This window comes from Ranitomeya variabilis, chromosome 1 (assembly GCF_051348905.1).
Source record: "Ranitomeya variabilis isolate aRanVar5 chromosome 1, aRanVar5.hap1, whole genome shotgun sequence".
NCBI lineage: Eukaryota > Metazoa > Chordata > Amphibia > Anura > Dendrobatidae > Ranitomeya > Ranitomeya variabilis.
In genome coordinates this window covers 388,521,278-388,541,789 of record NC_135232.1, presented here as the reverse complement: position 1 = coordinate 388,541,789, position 20,512 = coordinate 388,521,278, and the positions used below count along the sequence as shown (strand labels likewise).

At 43.6% G+C, this 20,512-nt stretch overlaps 1 protein-coding gene across 2 annotated transcripts in view; it reads left to right on the top strand.

Moving 5' to 3' along the window:
- Window positions 1–20,512, top strand: part of SMC5 (structural maintenance of chromosomes 5) — a 290,983-nt gene that overhangs the window by 135,265 nt on the left and 135,206 nt on the right. For both annotated transcript variants that reach the window (XM_077249064.1, XM_077249065.1), the window contains exon 17: window positions 13,212–13,334. In XM_077249064.1, coding sequence (XP_077105179.1) covers window positions 13,212–13,334 — 123 coding nt within the window. The remainder of the gene's footprint in view (window positions 1–13,211; window positions 13,335–20,512) is intronic.

Below are 20,512 nucleotides of genomic sequence, written 5' to 3'. Positions count from 1 at the left end.
GTGCAATATAAGTGTCACATGGTCTGTCAGTATATACACACCTATTCTGAAAGGCCACAGAGGCTGCAGCACAATTAGAAAAGAGGCACCACTAACCAAACACCATGAAGACCAAGGAGATCTCAAAACAAGTCAGAAACAAAGTTTTTGAGAAACACAAGTCAGGGTTGGGTTCTTAAAAAAAAAATAAAAAAAATCCAATCTCTCATGATCCCCCATAGCACCATCAAATACATTGTCATCAAAGGGAAACCGCATAGTACCACAACAAACCTGCCAAGAGAGGGTCACTCACCAAAGCACTCATCTGGGCAAGGATGGCATTAATCAGAGAGGCAGCATAAAAAACCAATGGTAACCCTGAAGGAGCTGCAGGGTTCCCAAGCAGAGACTGAACGATCTGTCCATACGACCACAATAAGCTGTACACTCCATTTAGGTGACGTTTATAGAAGAGTGGGCAGCTAAAAACCTTTAGTTACGCATAAAAATTGTAAGGCTCGTTTTGAGCTTGCCAAAAGATGTGTTGAGACTGCCTAAATGTATGGAGGAAGGTGCTGTGATCAGAGGAGACCAAAATTGAACTTTTTGGCCACCAAGAACACCATCCTCACAGTGAAACATGGTGGTGACAGCAGCATGCTGTAGAGATGTTTTTCAGCTGCAGGGACAGGGAAAATGGTCCGAGTCAAAGGAAAGATGGATAGTGCGAAATGTAGGGATATTCTTGAGCAAAACCTGTTTGTCAATGATTTTAGACTGGGACAGAGGTTCACCTTCCAACAAGACAATGACTCGAATCATACTACTTACTGCCAAAGCAACAGTCGAGTGGTTTAAGGGGAAACGTGTAAATGTTTTCGAGTGGCCAGTCAAAGCCCAGACCTTAATCCAGTTGACAATCTGTGGTCAGAGTTGAAGATTGCTAAGGGCGTGGCTATGTAGCTGAGCGGAGAGGACGTGTCTGGCTGGAGCTCCTGTGATCCTGATTTGAATCCTGCAATATACTCACCCAGGAGGGTTCCTTCGGCTGCCGCTGTGTTCCCCTGGATACCTGGAGGCACTTGGCTTCAGAGGAGGTGTGCGGTGCAGCCCCGGCTGTGTGAGCGCCGGGGAAGCCAGGACGGTGGACGGGCCTTGAAGGAGACGGCGGCCATTTTACCTGCTGCGTGCGCCAGCGATGAAGGACATGGAGCGGCGGCACTCGGCTCAAGGGGAGTTAGCTGGACGCAGGCGAAGCTCCGGGAGGTACGACGGGGACCGCGCGATGTGAGCCCTGAGAAACGGCACTGAGACTGTGGTGCCTGGTGGGTGGTTGACCTGCCGAGCACCACACGGAGATTGAGATATAGATAAATTCACTGCATACAAACATTGTTTGGAGGAGGACCCTATATCTCTTGATAAACATTGAGCTTTATTTATCTCTGCTTTGTCCCCCTGACTTGCACCTAACCCCCCCCCCCGTAATAAGTGCAGCAGCTGCAATAAATCCTTGGTGCCACATGCTGCTTCCTCCGTAAGGATCTTCTGTAGGCTGTGTAGATACTTAGGGTACTGTCACACAGTGCAATTTTGATCGCTACGACGGTACGATTCGTGACGTTCTAGCGATATCGTTATGATATCGCAGTGTCTGACACGCAGCAGCGATCAGGGACCCTGCTGAGAATCGTACGTCGTAGCAGATCGTTTGGAACTTTCTTTCGTCGCTTGATCACCCGCTGACATCGCTGGATCGTTGTGTGTGACACCGATCCAGCGATGTGTTCGCTTGTAACCAGGGTAAACATCGGGTAACTAAGCGCAGGGCCGCGCTTAGTAACCCGATGTTTACCCTGGTTACCAGCGTAAACGTAAAAAAAACAAACAGTACATACTCACATTCCGGTGTCTGTCCTCCGGCGTCTCAGCTTCTCTGCACTGTGAGCGCCTGCCGGCCGGAAAGCGAACACAGCGGTGACGTCACCGCTCTGCTTTCCGGCTATGGTGCTTACACAGTGGAGAGAAGCAGAACGCCGGGGGACAGACACCGGAATGTAAGTATGTACTGTTTGTTTTTTTTACGTTTACGCTGGTAACCAGGGTAAACATTGGGTTACTAAGCGCGGCCCTGCGCTTAGTAACCCGATGTTTACCCTGGTTACCCGGGGACTTCGGCATCGCTCCAGCGCCGTGATTGCAACGTGTGACCGCAGTCTACGACGCTGGAGCGATAATCATACGACGCTGCGACGTCACGGATCGTGCCGTCGTAGCGATCAAAATTGCACTGTGTGACAGTACCCTTAGACTTATTTGCTCTGCAACACATTGCTGCATTAACTAAGTAGTGACTGTATTTAATTATAGTGCAACAGTGCCTGGACCTTATTTCACAAAACATTAAGTATGCATCGGTTGCAACTGAAAAGTTGAGAAAATATGCACGACCTGACCCCCCTGATAACCTGCGGTCGAATAAAGGTAATTCACCTGGGGCCAAGACTGCTAGTCAGCCAAAAAAACGTGCTTCTGATAGTGAGGAGGATGGAGATCGGGGAGGATTTAACTTTGAAACAAGCGTCCAAGAAGTTAATGCATGCTATATCACTAACCAGGACATCCTTAACTGAGAAAATAGAGGAGGTGCACTCTGAGGTGGGACGCCTGCGACAGGACATGCAATCTATGAGGGGCCGCATCACGGAGGTGGAGTCCCGGGTATCTCGCCTGGAAGACAACTCTGTGCCCATGGAAACTAAATTGACAAACGTGGCTGGCTCTATAAATGCCTGGAAGCAAAAGGCAGACGACTTAGAAAATAGACTACGTCGGAATAATATCCGCATTATTGGGCTGCCAGAACGCTCAGAGGGTCAGCAACCGGAACAATTCCTGGAGAGTTGGCTTAAAGATACTTTGGGAGAGGAATTTTCCTCTACCTTCTCTGTGGAAAGGGCTCACAGAGTACCAACAAAACCTCTTCCCCCGGGCGCCCCACCGAGACCCTTTTTGGCTTGCCTTTTGAATTGCAGGGATAGAGATGCAGTGCTCCGCAAGGCAAGACAAAAAAGCCCCATAAAATTTAATAATGCCACTATATCAATATTCCCGGATTTCTCTATGGAATTTCAGAAACAACGTGCCCAATTCATGGAGATAAAGAAACAACTCAGGGAAAACAACATTTTATATTCAATGATTTATCCAGCCCATCTCAAGATTATTTACCAGGGTTCTTCCTCTTTCTTTATGACCCCAGCAGAAGAGTTGAAGATTGCTGTTCACCAGAGGAAACCATTTAACTTGAAGGAGCTGGAGCAGTTTTGCATTGAGGAATGGGCAAAAATCCCAGTGGAAAGTTGTGGAAAACTCATAGAGACTTATCCAACGTGACTTGCAGCCAGGGCCGGTTTTAGACAAAAGTTTGAAATGAGGCCCCCAATGCTCACATATTGCACCATGACTTTCAAACATTTTGGTTGTATTGACATGCGCTGAGTACAGACCGTTCAATGAATGTGATCTACAATATTGAAGTAGTTTGGCTCTTGTTTCTCGGCCTCTTTACACCAGCTAATGAAGAATGATGGGGACAGAACACTAGTAGATCTATCTGTCCCCATATAGTATCATGTTATAAGCAGCAGGGCTGTCGAGTCTGAGTCAGTGTCCATTTTGGTGGAGTTTGTATCAAATGGACAGACTGTCTCCTTAAATACAGTATATAATACATTGGCTGCAGGATGTGCTGTAATTTTTTCATACTAATGTGGGAAAGTTATGAAATGTCCTATAAATGAGCATTTTGCTAATTCGTTGAACGATTGCCATCATGTATGTATGTGTGTATATGTATATATATATATATATATATATATATATATATATATATATATATATATATATATATATAATATGAACTCTCGTCTGTTCAGCCAGTATTTAAAAATGTACACCACACACGCACACGCACACACGCACACTCGCACACACACGCACACTCGCACACACTCGCACACACTCGCACACACACGCACACACACACACACACACACACACACACACACACACACACACACACACACACACACACACACACACACAATCACTGTGTCTATACCCAGCCATCTACATATACTAATAACATATATTCAAGTTAGAATAATGCAAAAAATGTGTGTATTATATATATTTATGTATATATAGTACAGACAAAAAGTGTGAACACACCTCATTTAAAGATTTTTCTGTATTTTCATGACTATGAAAATTGTAAATTCACACTGAAGTCATCAAAACTATGAATTAACACATGTGGAATTATATACTTAACTAAAAAGTGTGAAACAACTGAAGATATGTCTTATATACTAGGTTCTTCAAAGTAGCCACCTTTTGCTTTGATGACTGCTTTGCACACTCTTGGCATTCTCTTGATGAGCTTCAAGAGGTAGTCACCGGAAATGGTCTTCCAACAATCTTGAAGTAGTTCCCAGAGATGTTTAGCACTTGTTGGCCCTTTTGCCTTCACTCTGCGGTCCAGCTCACCCCAAACCATCTCGATTGGGTTCAGGTCTGGTGACTGTGGAGGCCAGGTCATCTGGTGTAGCACCCCATCACTCTCCTTCTTGGTCAAATAGACCTTACATAGCCTGGAGGTGTGTTTGTGGTCATTGTCCTGTTGAAAAATTAATGATGGTCCAACTACGCAAACCGGATGGCATAGCATGCTGGTTCAGTATGCCCTCTATTTTGAATAAATCCCTGGTAGTGTCACCAGCAAAGCACCCCCACACCATCACACCTCCTCTTTCATGCTTCACGGTGGGAACCAGGCATGTAGAGTTCATCCGTTCAACTTTCCTGCATCGCACAAAGACTCGGTGGTTGGAACCAAAGATCTCAAATTTGGACTCATCAGACCAAAGCACAGATTTCTCGGTCCCCCATGACAGCACTACGGAGAGAGGGGATCTGCCCTTCAGGGATAGGAAACCTACAGATAAAAGGGCAGTACCTCTCCCTCGCATCAGTTGGCTTCCTGTCCCTGACGGGGAATCTCTTTTCGGCAGTACCTGCACGAAGACGTCGTATCCAGTGGACCGGGACCGGACAGTCGGGTTCCGGCAGCGAGGAGGCTCCTGCCGCGGCTTGTCCGGCACCCGACGCCGCCACCGCTGGAACCGATGGGTTCTTCAGGGTGTGCGGGGGAGAGGCCGCCGCCAGACTCCGAGGGACGAAGGGGCGCTTGTCACCCGGAGCTCCTGTGCCTGCCGAGGCACGCTCCGGGTGAAGAAAGATGGCCGCCGCTCCGGAAATGCGGAGTCATCTCCGCGCGCATGCGCGGTAATCTCTCCTCTCCCTGGGATGTGCGCAGGACCGGAAGTGAGGCAGAACGCCGGGGGTGGCGCCGGATTCAAAAAGGGAGATGGTGCACACATAGTTGTCGCACTATCTCCCTTTAACCATGGAGGACAGCGATCCACAGGAGCTGCAGCCCAGGCAGCAGCACCATAAAAAAGGAGACCCAAAGAGCTCCAGAAGAAGTGAATCAAGCAGTCGATCCACACAGCGCAGCAGATCTGCTGCAGGAACTAACTCCCCTCCTCAAGAGGCTCCACTGCCAGACCCGGGCCCGCCTCCAGAATCGGTACCTGCCTCCACATCCGAATGGTGAGTGATCTCCGTGAAAGTATACATTTTTTATAATAGGGCTCCCTCTTCTCCCTTACTAGGGTAAGAAGAGCCTGGAGAAAAAGAAAAATAGGGTCTGCCCCACCTGTAACAAAGCTTTGCCAGTAACCTGGAGAAAAAAGCTTTGTAAATCTTGCATTCAGCGTTTATTATGTGAAGAAACCCCTGACTTTGCATCTGAACTTAAAACTATAATTAGGTCTGAAGTTCAGAATGCCCTGTTATCTTCCAAAAAAGGGAAGGAAAAGGTGAAGGAGACGGTATATTCTCACTCTGTCCGATCCTCGTCTGAGGACGCGGACTCTGACGATTCCAAATCCTCCCTATCTTCCTCCGATGAAGATTCGGGCCGTCATTGCTTCCCACTAGAGGAAGTGGACGCTTTAGTTAAAGCCGTCAGAGCCACTATGGGGGTTGAGGATCCCAGACCCGATAAAACGGCTCAAGATATTATGTTCGGAGGTCTGGCACAAAAAAATCGGAGAGCTTTTCCGTTAAATTCCAATGTCCAGACACTGATCAAAAAAGAATGGGAAAAACCGGACAGGAGAAATTCTTCAGTACCCTCGCTTAAAAGAAAGTATCCCTTCGATGATGAGGCGTCCACTTCTTGGGACAAGGCTCCAAAATTGGACGTAGCAGTAGCCAAAGCCTCGAAAAAATTCGCACTGCCGTTTGAGGATATGGGTACCCTCAAAGACCCCTTAGACAAGAAAGCAGATACCTTTCTTAAAGGGGCATGGGAATCGGCTGGGGGTAGCTTGAGACCTGCAGTCGCAGCGACCTGCACCTCCAGGTCTTTGATGGTGTGGGTTGACCAGCTGGAAAGCCAGATTAAGGACGGGTCACCCAGAAATAAATTGCTTGACTCAATCCCTGCAATTAGGGCAGCAGCAGCGTTCCTAGCGGACTCCTCAGCGGACTCAGTACGTTTAACATCTAAGGCCGCTGCCCTCTCCAACGCAGCTAGAAGGACCCTATGGCTTAAGAGCTGGCCAGGGGATCTCCAGACAAAGTTGAAATTGTGTTCTATGCCATGTGAGGGAAATTTCTTATTTGGGGAAACCCTGGATGACATCCTCCAGAAAGCAGGGGACAAAAAGAAGGGGTTTCCAAATCTGGGGCCAGCCCCATTTAAACAGTCCTTTCGGAACCGTAAATTTTTCCGTCGAAGACCTCCCAGAGAACAGAATAAATGGGAAGAAGGGAGGAGACGAGATAAAGGTTACCTCTTTGGCAATACCTCCCGTGATAAAAAACCCTCCAAATGACATTCTCCCTACAGTGGGGGGAAGGCTCACCTCATTTCTCCCTGCCTGGGAAAAAATATCCAACAACACCTGGATTTTGAGACTCATACAATCTGGTCTAAAAATAGATTTCATTTCCCACCCCCCACCCCCCGAAATTACGTAGTGACAAAAACGAGGTCTTCGGCAGCAGAACAAGCGGCGTTAGAGAAAGAAATTATTTCCCTACTGGAGAAAGCCGTAATTCGGGAGATCTCTCCTCAAGAAATGGAGGAAGGGTTTTTCTCCCCTCTGTTTCTAGTACCGAAACCCGACGGGTCCTTTCGGACAATCATAAACTTAAGAAACTTAAACAATTATGTAAGAAACCACAAATTCAGAATGGAAACAATAAAATCTACAATAAAAATTCTCTTTCCAAATTGCTACATGGTTGTGATAGACCTGACCGACGCATATTACCATGTGCCCATCCACGAACATTCTCAGAAATTTCTCAGGATGGCGGCGTCCATAAAGGGGAAAATAAGGAACTTCCAGTACAGGGCGGAGATGATGGCCCACATAAGGGAACAAAACATTATCATAGTCCCTTACTTGGATGATTTTCTTATTGCCAGCGACTCGGCTCAAAGTTGCAGAGAACAGAGAGACCGAGTAATGACTATTCTAACGGACTTGGGTTGGCTCATAAATACAAAAAATCAAAGTTGGAACCCTCTCAAGTACAGGAGTTCCTAGGGCTGACGTTAGACTCCCAGGTTCAAGAATGCCGACTCCCGGGCCCCAAAAAAGACAAGATATTAACCATGATAGCACAAACACTACAAAACCCTTCCATGACTCTAAGGAGGGCAATGTCACTGCTGGGCTCTCTATCTTCATGCCTGCCGGCGATACCCTTCGCACAATTCCACACAAGGGAGCTTCAGTGGCACATACTAGAATGGCAGTTAATATTAAAAAACTATTTGGAAAGCAGGGTCATTCTAAATTCCTCCATTATTCATTCCCTTTTTTGGGGGGGAAAGAACCAGAATATCTCAAAAGGGATTCCTTGGGTACCAAAAATATCTCGGGTGATAACAACCGATGCGAGTCCCAGGGGGTGGGGGGCCCACATGGCAGACAGAGTGGCTCAAGGCAACTGGTCAATTCAGGAACTGTGTCAGCATCCTCAAATCAAAAAGAACTCTGGGCGGTGCATCGTGCTCTTCTATCATTCCTTACCTACATTCGGGGACATCATGTCCGAATCTTCTCGGACAACATAGTGACAGTAGCCTATATAAATCACCAGGGAGGAACAAGGTCTCGGTCACTGATGAATTCCTCCGCCAAAATTATCAGCCTTGCAGAAACAAATCTACTATCCCTTTCTGCACTACATATTCAAGGTTCAAAAAACGAGAAAGCAGATTACTTGAGTCGAACCCAGTTGAAACAAGGCGAGTGGTCCCTGAATCAGTCTGTCTACAACCAGATCACAAGAATGTGGGGAACCCCAACAATAGACTTGTTCGCCAATTGCAAAAACAAAAAAGTAAGCAAATTTTGTTCTCTAAGCCCGGAAGGGAATCCCCAGGCTCTGGATGCCTTTCTGATTCCATGGACACACAAACTGACATACGCTTTTCCACCAACCATTCTGATTCCGGCAGTCATTTGGAAAGTCAGAGAGGACAAAACAAATATGATCCTTATTGCCCCATTCTGGCCAAAAAGGACATGGTTTTCCTGGCTAAGGATGCTATCGGTCTCAGACCCATGGGTTCCACCGAATTTGCCAGACCTACTTCAGCAAGGACCGATCTTCCACCCACAGGAGACGAACTTGCATTTGACAGCCTGGCTTTTGAACTGGAACTATTAATAAAAAGAGGCTTTTCAGACAACTTAGTTGCAACATTATTAAAATGTAGAAAACCTATTACTACTAAAATATATGGGAAAACATGGAAAAAATTCTTGTCTGTATCCAAAGTTAAAATCCAGGAGGGACCCTCAATTAATAAAATACTTGAGTTCCTACAAAAAGGTCTGGAACAGGGGTTAGCGGTCAGTACTCTTAAAGAGCAGATAGCAGCCCTGGGTGCACTCTATAACCAGAATATTGCAGCCAACCCATGGAAAATAAGATTCAATAAAGCGGTAACGAGCAAAACCTGTAGTTACCCAAAAAATGCCCCCATGGGACTTAAATTTAGTACTCTCGGCATTATCTGGTCCTCCACTTGGACCAATAGACATGATTCCCATTAAAATACTATCTCTTAAGACCATTCTTCTGGTAGCTTTAACATCTGCGCGCAGGATAAGCGACATTCAAGCCCTGTCCTCTAACCCCCCCTTTACAAAAATCATGGATGATAGGCCGGGTCAGGTCTTAGAGTGACTCTATTTGCCAAAAGTGGCGACAAAATTCCATAGGTCACAGGAAATATCCCTACCGTCCTTCTGCCCGAACCCTAGAAATGAGAAAGAGCAGAACTTCCATAATCTAGATGTCAGAAGATGCCTAGTCCAATACCTAGATTCCACCAGGGAGTATAGGAAGGAAGGCTCTCTGTTTGTCTGTTTTCAGGGTCCCAGAAAAGGATTCCGGGCATCTAAAGGTACCTTGGCAAGGTGGATAAAAGAGGCAATAGCGTTGGCATATTCATCCACGGGGAATGCGATCCCGGACGGTATAAGAGCGCATTCCACAAGAGCAGTAGCTACCTCATGGGCTGAGAGGTCAGAGGTATCAATAGAACAGATCTGTAAGGCGGCCACCTGGTCATCACCGTCAACCTTTTTTAGGCACTATAGATTAAATCTAGCCTCTGTGTCTGACCTGACCTTTGGTCGAAGGGTTCTTGAGGCGGTGGTCCCTCCCTAAGCTTAGTCTCTGCAATTCTCTCCGTAGTGCTGTCATGGGGGACCGAGAAAGTCATAGTTACTCACCGATAATGGTGTTTCTCGGAGCCCATGACAGCACTCGCTTATTCCCTCCCATCACGAGTGCGGTGAGCACCTTTAAATTACATATGATTTATATAGTTTATATATTACAATTTAGGCACGGGGTTCCTTTTTTTTAAAGAAATGTTATAATATGGTATTTTCTCTGTTGTAAACTAACCTGGAGGTCCTCTGATGCTCTGTAAACCAACTGATGCGAGGGAGAGGTACCGCCCTTTTATCTGTAGGTTTCCTGTCCCTGAAGGGCGGATCCCCTCTCTCCGTAGTGCTGTCATGGGCTCCGAGAAACACCGTTATCGGTGAGTAACTATGACTTTCCACTGGTCTAATGTCCATTCTTTGTGTTCTTTAGCCCAAACAAGTCTCTTCTGCTTGTTGCCTGTCCTTAGCAGTGGTTTCCTAGCAGCTATTTTACCATGAAGGCCTGCTGCACAAAGTCTCCTCTTAACAGTTGTTGTAGAGATGTGTCTGATGCTAGAACTCTGTGTGGCATTGACCTGGTCTCTAATCTGAGCTGCTGTTAACCTGCGATTTTTGAGGCTGGTGACTCGGATAAACTTATCCTCAGAAGCAGAGGTGACTCTTGGTCTTCCTTTCCTGGGGCGGTCCTCATGTGAGCCATTTTCTTTGTAGCGCTTGATGGTTTTTGCCACTGCACTTGAGGACACTTTCAAAGTTTTCCCAATTTTTCGGACTGACTGATCTTCATTTCCTAAAGTAATGATGGCCACTCGTTTTTCTTAGCTGCTTTTTTCTTGCCGTAATACAAATTCTAACAGTCTATTCAGTAGGACTATCAGCTGTGTATCCACCAGACTTCTGCTCAACACAACTGATGGTCCCAACTCCATTTATAAGGCAAGAAATCCCACGTATTAAACCTGACAGGGCACCTGTGAAGTGAAAACCATTCCCAGTGACTACCTCTTGAAGCTCATCAAGAGAATGCCAAGAGTGTGCAAAGCAGTCATCAACACAAAAGGTGGCTACTTTGAAGAACCTAGAATATAAGACATATTTTCAGTTGTTTCACACTTTTTTGTAAAGTATATAATTCCACATGTGTTAATTCATAGTTTTGATGACTTCAGTGTGAATTTACAATTTTCATAGTCTTGAAAATACAGAAAAATATTTAAATTAGAAGGTGTGTCCAAACTTTTGGTCTGTACTGTATATACATACCCACACGTACATGGCACATGCTTATACACACACGTACATGGCACATGCTTATACACACACATATACATGCATGTACATGGCACATACATGGCACACACTTATACACACATACATACATGGCACCCACATAGATACATGTACATGGCACGCACTTATACACACATACATGGCACACACTTATACACACACATACATACATGGCACCCACATAGATACATGTACATGGCACGCACTTATACACACATACATGGCACACACTTATACACACACATACATACATACATACATACATGGCATCCACATACATACATGTACATGGCACACACTTATACACACGCACGGCACGCACTTATATACACACATGCATGGCACGCACGCACTTATATACACACACACACACACGGCACGCACTTATACACACACATACATGGCACACACATACATACATACTTGTACATGGCACACACTTATATACACACACGGCACGCACTTATACACACATACATACATGGCACCCACATACATACATGTACATGGCACACACTTATACACACACTGCATTCACTTATACATACACACATACTTGGCACGTACTTATGCACACACACGCATGGCATGTACATGGCATGCATTTATTCACACACATACATGCATACATAGCACACACTTATACACACATACATGGCATACACTTATATACACACACACATACATACATACATACATACATGGCACCAACATACATACATGTACATGGCACACACTTATACATACATACACACACACACACACACACATAGCACAAACTTATACACACACACACACCTACATGGCACACACTTATACACGTGTATATGGCACGCACTTATATACACACACATGGCACGCACTTATATACACACACACACCCACCTACATGGCACGCACTTATACACAGACACATACATGGCACGCACTTATACACACACGTGTATATGGCACGCACTTATATACACACACATGGCACGCATTTATATACACACCCACCCACCTACATGGCACGCACTTATACACACACACCTACATGGCACGCACTTATACACACACACACACACATACATGGCACGCACTTATATACACACACCCGACATGCACGCACTTATACACACACACATGACACGCACTTATACACACACACACACGTGTACATGGCACGCACTTATATACACACACATGGCATGCACTTATACACACACCTACATGGCATGCACTTATACACTCACACACATACATGGCACGCACTTATATACACACGTGTACATGGCACGCACTTATATACATAAATGGCACACACACATGCTGCACAACAAATGCTCAAGGAATACAAAGAAAACAAGTTCATAATCATTTAGACACAGCAATACTAATGTTTTAACTCAGGAAGAGTTCAGAAATCAATATTTTGTGGAATAACCATGAATTTTAATCACAGCTTTCATGCGTCTTGGCATGCTTTCCACCAATCTTTCACACAGCTTCTGGCACAAAAATTTAAGCAGTTCTTCTTTGTTTGCTGGCTTGTGACTATCCACCATCCTCTTTATTACATTCCAGAGTTTTTCAATGGGGTTCAGGTCTGGAGATTAAGTCAGTCCATTTTCGTGGAGTCTGAGTCTGCATAAAATGGACAGACTCAGACTTCATAGGAATTTGGGAAAGTTATGAAATGTTTGGTCTGCTCCTGATCTAAGGATCTCGGCTTTTAGTGGAGGTGAATCTGTGGTGCACTTTGTGTACATGCTCAGTAGTGACCAGTGCTGATGAGTCAGTCGGAGAAATTGTAGAGTTGGAGGTTTGACTTCCCGACTCCACAACCCTGTTTCTAAGGGACAAAAGCCATATCCTATAGAAGTTTATTTCTAATGGAAAAAATGTCCTTATTTCAGAGTTTTCATAAACAAATGCAGGGATAAAGGCCACACAGTACCTAGCCAACACATTCTCTGTCAAAGTGATTCATTTTATCTAGTGCTTGAATGTTTGACAAGACTATGTGGCCTCATGTAGGAGCAAAGCTTCTTCCTCTGGATGATAGAAGTGGGGTCGAGACCAGCCTATGTCAATGTGTTTTCTGTTTCGCTTTTTTTAATTCAGAAGTGCATGCTGCTAAATAAAGAAAAGGTAGAATTCGCCTTGGAAAATACAACAATTCTATTGAAGAAAAACAAAGTTGAATATGAGTTCAAAGAGGCTACAGCCAGACTGAAAGAACTGGAGGTAACAAGATTTACATGCTTAATATTACATCAATTTATGGCTAGATGAGATTGTTCTTTCTACTTCATATGCTCCTGGAAGTTTTTTTTTTTTTTAAATTTCAACTTTTTATTTTTTATCATCTTTGTATAGTACACTTCTTTGCATTCTTTGTATTAACCTAACTACTTTTAGGATCCTTTTGTTAGTAAAGGGAAAAAAGCATTTTTGGGATAGAAATTCCTGCTTTTCGTTCATATCATTAGGAGGACACAGGTACCTGGGAATAGATTGCTACCACTAAGGCTGTGTGCACACGTTGCGGTTTTTTCACGTTTTTTCGCCATAAAAATGCATACTTTATGCATCCCATCATTTAGAATGCATTCCGCAATTTTTGTGCACATGATGCGTTTTTTTCCACGAAAAAAAAACGCATCGTGGTAAAAAACGCAGCATGTTAATTAATTTAGCGGATTTTTCACGTTTTTCCCGCTATTTAATGCATTGGGAAGCTCCGCAAAAACGTGAAAAAAACGCATGCGGATTTCTTGCAGAAAATGTCCGGTTTTGCTCAGGAAATTTCTGCAAGAAATCCTGAACGTGTGCACATAGCCTAAAAGAAAAAAACACAAAACTTGAGCTTGGTTTAAGTTGGTATACATGCAGCACGTAAACGCATGTTCACCTTGGCCATAAAGCATAAAAAACCTACAAGAAGCAAGATAAGCATAAACCCTTCTGTAACTAAATAAGTAAAAAGTGCATTTAAATAACACAGGGTTCTTAGTAATACTGTTTTTGATTAAAAAATATCATAAAAGCCATCCCACCATCGACAAGGTGCCCCGGTCTAATATTAAAAACCTTACCATGTGTAAGGGTACTGTCTCACAGTGGCACTTTGGTCGTTACGACGGCACGATCTGTGACGTTGCAGCGTCGTATGATTATCGCTCCAGCGTCGTAGACTGCGGTCACACTTTGCAATGCACGACGCTGGAGCGATAATTTCATGACGTATTTGCGATGTAGAAGCCATTGGTTACTGTGCGCACATCGTATACAATATCGTGCACACCTTTGTCACACGATGCAATCATGCCGCCACAGAGGGACACTTGACGACGAAAGAAAGTTTCAAACGATCTGCTACGACGTACGATTCTCAGCGGGGTCCCTGATCGCAGTAGCGTGTCAGACACTGCGATATCGTATGGATATCGCTGGAACGTCACGGATCGTGCCGTCGTAGCGACCAAAGTGCCACTGTGTGACAGTACCCTAAGAGTTGACTTGTGAATAAGGGCAGACAAAAGGACCGGGTCCCAACCAGTAGACACCAGTCTAGGGGACGTACTAAAAGAATGAAGAAAATGACTAAATAAAAAGAATGAACATAATAACTTATAGGTCCAAAGAGATGGAGAGGTGTTATAGATTTCTTATACATCTTGGATATGAACTTCATGTGAATTATATGTAGACAAATAGGAAATCAACATAGATCCCATATAAATGGGTGTATATTATATTTCCTGACTCTGATAGGTGGGGAATGAACATGAAATATAAGTAGAGAATAGGAGAATTAACACATATAACATATAAACAGGTGTATATTATATTCCCTGTGCCTTATAGGTGGGGAATAAACATGAAATATATGTAGAGAATAGGAGAATGAACACTTATCCCATATAAACAGGTGTATAATATATTCCATGTGCCTGATAGGTGGGGAATGAACATGAAATATATGTAGAGAATAGGAAAATTAACACACATCCCATATAAACAGGTGTATATTATATTCACTGAGCCTGATAGGTGGGGAATGAACATGAAATATATGTAGACAAAAGGAGAATGAACACATATCCCATATAAACCGGTGTATACTATATTACCTGAGCTTGAAAGGTGGGGAATGAATATGAAATGTATGTGGAGAATGGAAGAATGAACACATATCCCATATAAACAGGTGTATACTATATTACCTGAGCCTGATAGGTGGGGAATGAACATGAAATATATGTAGAGAGTAGGAGAATGAACACACATCCTATATAAACAGGTGTATATTATATTCCCTGTGCCTGTTAGGTGGGGAATGAACTTGAAATATATGTAGAAAGTAGGAGAATGAACACACATCCCATATACAGTTAGGTCCATATATACTTGGACAGAGACAACATTTTTCTAATTTTGGTTATAGACATTACCACAATGAATTTTAAACAAAACAATTCAGATGCAGTTGAAGTTCAGACTTTCAGCTTTCATTTGAGGGTATCCACATTAAAATTGGATGACGGTGAAGGGTTTAGGAGTTTCAGCTCCTTCACATGTGCCACCCTGTTTTTAAAGAGACCAAAAGTAATTGGACAGATTCAATAATTTTAAATAAAATGTTCATTTTTAGAACTTGGTTGAAAACCCTTTGTTGGCAATGACTTCCTGAAATCTTGAACTCATGGACATCAACAGACGCTGCGTTTCCTCCTTTTTGATGCTCTGCCAGGCCTTCATTGCGGTGGTTTTCAGTTGCTGTTTGTTTGTGGGCCTTTCTGTCTGAAGTTTAGTCTTTAACAAGTGAAATGCATGCTCAATTTGGTTGAGATCAGGTGACTGACTTGGCCATTCAAGAATATTCCACTTATTTGCTTTAATAAACTCCTGGGTTGCTTTGGCTTTGTTTTGGGTCATTGTCCATCTGTAGTATGAAACGACGACCAATCAGTTTGGCTGGATCTGAGCACACAGTATGGCTCTGAATACCTCAGAATTCATTTGGCTGCTTCTGTCCTGTGTCACATCATCAATAAACACTAGTGACCCAGTGCCACTGGCAGCCATGCATGCCCAAGCCATCACACTGCCTCCGCCGTGTTTTACAGATGATGTGGTATGCTTTGGATCATGAGCTGTACCACGCCTTTGCCATACTTTTCTCTTTCCATCATTCTGGTAGAGGTTGATCTTGGTTTCATCTGTCTAAAGAATATTATTCCAGAACTGTGCTGGCTTTTTTAGATGTTTTTTTAGCAAAGTCCAGTCTAGCCTTTTTATTCTTGATGCTTATGAGTGGCTTGCACCGTGCAGTGAATCCTCTCTATTTACTTTCATGCAGTCTTCTCTTTATGGTAGATTTGGATATTGATACGCCGACCTCCTGGAGAGTGTTGTTCACTTGGTTGGCTGTTGTGAAGGGGTTTCTCTTCACCATGGAGATTATTCTGCGATCATCCACCAACTGTTGTCTTCCGTGGGCGCCCAGGTCTTTTTGCATTGATGAGTTCACCAGTGCTTTCTTTCTCTCTCAGGATGTACCAAACTGTAGATTTTGCCACTCCTAATATTGTAGCAATTTCTCGGATGAGTTTTTTCTGTTTTTGCAGCTTAAGGATGGCTTGTTTCACCTGCATGGAGAGCTCCTTTGACCGCATGTTTACTTCACAGCAAAACCTTCGAAATGCAAGCACCACACCTCAAATCAACTCCAGGCCTTTTATCTGCTTAATTGAGAATGACATAATGAAGGGATTGCCCACACCTGTCCATGAAATAGCCTTGGAGTCAATTGTCCAATTACTTTTGGTCTCTTTAAAAACAGGGTGGCACATGTGAAGGAGCTGAAACTCCTAAACCCTTCATCCAATTTTAATATGGATACCCTCAAATGAAAGCTGAAAGTCTGAACTTCAACTGCATCTGAATTGATTTGTTTAAAATTCATTGTGGTAATGTCTATAACCAAAATTAGAAAAATGTGGTCTCTGTCCAAATATATATGGACCTAACTGTAAACAGGTGTATATTACTGTATATTCCCTGTGCATGATAGGTGGGGAATGAACATGAAATATATGTAAAGAGTAGTAGAATGAACACATATCCCATATAACCCGGTATACATTATATTCCTTGAGCCTGATAGGTGGGGAATAAACATGATGTATATGTAGAGAATAGGAGAATGAACACATATCCCATAATAACAGGTATATATTATATTCCAAAATTAAAATCATATATTTGCGCTAAATATTTATCCCATTAAATAAATGGACCATAATCACATGATTCGTAGAGTTACGCACATGAAGTAATACTAAGATAACAAAGCGCCTGTTAGTGATTCATGGGTTACCTTATATAGCAGAGATGAGGGAGTAATCCAGTGTTCGATCTCTAGATAGTCCCAGAGGAGGGAGGGGGTTTTGCAGAAGCGTTAGTGGTTGGAGTTCAGGAAGTCTTCCGGAGCGCTGTCCCAGCCGGTGACAGACGCCCTTCTTGCTTCTCTGGTTGGATCTTGAGCAAGCATGGAGCACTCGCGGTAGAAGCCGTCAACATGCGTTGAGCGTGCAGGACCTTGCGTGACATCAGAAATCACGTGACCAGGCACGTGACAATGTACAGAGCTCTTTGTGGACCAATTCATACGCGTTTCAGAATGCTCGAATTCCTTCGTCAGGGATGGTCCATTGATTGATGGAGCTGTCTTTTATCTTCAGAGGGTGTCATGTGACACAGAATTTAATCAGTGAAGGCAAAGACTTCTACTTCGCTGTTGAGACCTCAAGGTATTAGAGTGTCTAGTTCAAATATCCACCTAGTCTCTGCACAGGACATTTGTTTAACCCCTTTCTGCCATCAGATGTACTATCCCGTCCAAGTGACCTGGGACCGGGATAGTACATCATCACCGATCAGCCGCGCTCACGGGGGGAGCGCAGCCGATCCGGCCGGGTGTCAGCTTATTATCACAGCTGACATCCGGCACTATGTGCCAGGAGCGGTCACGGACCGCTCCTGGCACTTTAACCCCCAGAACACTGCGATCAAACAAGATTGTAGCGTACCGGTGGCATAGAGAAGCATCGCTCAGGGAGGGGGCTCCCTGCTTGCTTCCTTGGGACTCTCAGAACAACGCAATGTGATCTCGTTGTTCTGAGGGTCTCCTCCCTGCAAGCCCATGGATCCTAGATGGCTGCGGGGTCCTTCCAGGTCCTGCAGGGAGGTGACTTGTCAGTGCCTGCTGAGAGCAGGCGTCAGCAAGCCTCCAGCACTGCCTGTCAGATCGCTGATCTGACACAGTGCCCTGCAAAGTGTCAGAGCAGCGATCTGACTTTATACAGTGATATCCCACCCTGGGACAAAGTAAAAAAAAGTTAAAAAAAAGTTAAAAAAAATTGACATGTGTACAAATATTTTTTTTAAAATTTCTAAATAAAGAAAAAAAGATTAAATATTTTTCCAAAAAATACATTTTTTTATGTAAATAAAAAACCAAAACAATAAAAGTACACATATTTAGCATCGCCGCGTCATCTTGTCCCGCAAAAATTGAGCTGCCATACAGCATCATCAGCAAAATAATAAAAAAGTTATAGCCCTCAGAATAAAGCGATGCAAAAATAATTATTTTTATATAAAATAGTTTTTATTGTATAAAAGCGCCAAAACCAAAAAAGATATAAATGAGGTATCGCTGTAATCGCACTAACCCGAAGAATAAAACTGCCTTATCAGTTTTACCAAATGCAGAACGGTATAAACGCCCCCCAAAAAGAAATTCATGAATAGCTGTTTTTAGTTCATTCTGCCTCCCAAAAATCGTAATAAAAAGCGATCAAATAATATGTGCCCGAAAATGGTACCAATAAAAACATCAACTTCTCCTGCCAAAAAAAGACCTCACATGACTTGTGGGCCAATATATGGAAAAATTATAGTTCTCAAAATGTGGTGATGCAAAAACAATTTTTTGCAATAAAAAGCGTCCGATCTCAATTCCAGCCAATTCTGCGTTGAAAAAGTAAAACTGTTCTCCTTCCCTACCGAGCTCTGCTGTGCGCCCAAACAGTAGTTTACCCCCACAAATGGAGTATCAGCACATCCAGGACAAATTGGACAACAACTTTTGGGGTCCAATTTCTCCTGTTACCCCTGGAAAAATACAAAACTGGGGGCTAAAATATAATTTTTGTTGAAAAAAAAAAATGATTTTTTAGTTTCACGGCTCTGCGTTATAAACTGTAGTGAAACACTTGGGGGTTCAAAGTTCTCACAACACATCTAGATAAGTTCCTTGGGGGGTCTAGTTTCCAATATGGGGTCACTTGTGGGGGATTTTTACTGTTTAGGTACTTTACGGGCTCTGCAAACGCAACATGACTCCCACAGACCATTCCATCAAAGTCTGCATTTTAAAACGTCACTACTTCCTTTCTGAGCCCTGACGTTTGCCCAGACAGTAGTTTTCTCACACATATGGGGTATCAGCGTACTCAGGACAAATTGGACAACAACTTTTGGGGTCCAATTTCTTTTGTTACCCTTGGTAAAATAAATCAAATTGGATCTGAAATAAATTTTTCGGGAAAAAAAGTTAAATGTTCATTTGGCTTTAAACATTCCAAAAATTCCTGTGAAGCACCTGAAGGGTTAATAAACTTCTTATATGTGGTTTTGAGTACCTTGAGGGGTGCAGTTTTTAGAATGGTGTCACTTTTGGATATTTTCTATCATATAATATAATTTAATATTTCAAACGGAACCACAGAATTCACCATTAGGGATTGCATTAAATGCAATAATTCAGTAGTTATTTATTAATTAATGTGCCCTTGTGGTAAACTTTGTGGGATGTACCAAACGCCCACTTAATGTTAGAATCAGTGAGCACCTGCGAAACATAAAAAAAAGTCACCCGCTATGTAAACATTACTTATTACACCATGGGGGGTCAACAAAAAAGCACCGCAGTCACTGGTCTCCAGATTGTTAAAAGGGACTGGAGAAAAGGAAATTACATTAAACAAATGTCCTGTGCAGAGACTAGGTGGATATTTGAACTAGACACTCTAATACCTAGAGGTCTCAACAGCGAAGTAGAACACTTTGCCTTCACTGATTAAATTCTATGTCACATGACACCCTCTGAAGATAAGACAGCTCCGTCAATCAATGGACCATCCCTGACGAAGGAATCCGAGCATTCCAAAACTCGTAGGAATTGGTCCACATAGAGCTCTGTACATTGTCACGTGCCTGGTCACGTGATTTTTTGTGTCACGCAAGGTCCTGCACGCTCACCGCGCCTCCGGCTTCTACCGCGAGTGCTCCATGCCTGCGCAAGGGCCTACCAGACAAGCAAGAGGTCATCTGTCACCGGCTGGGACAGCGCT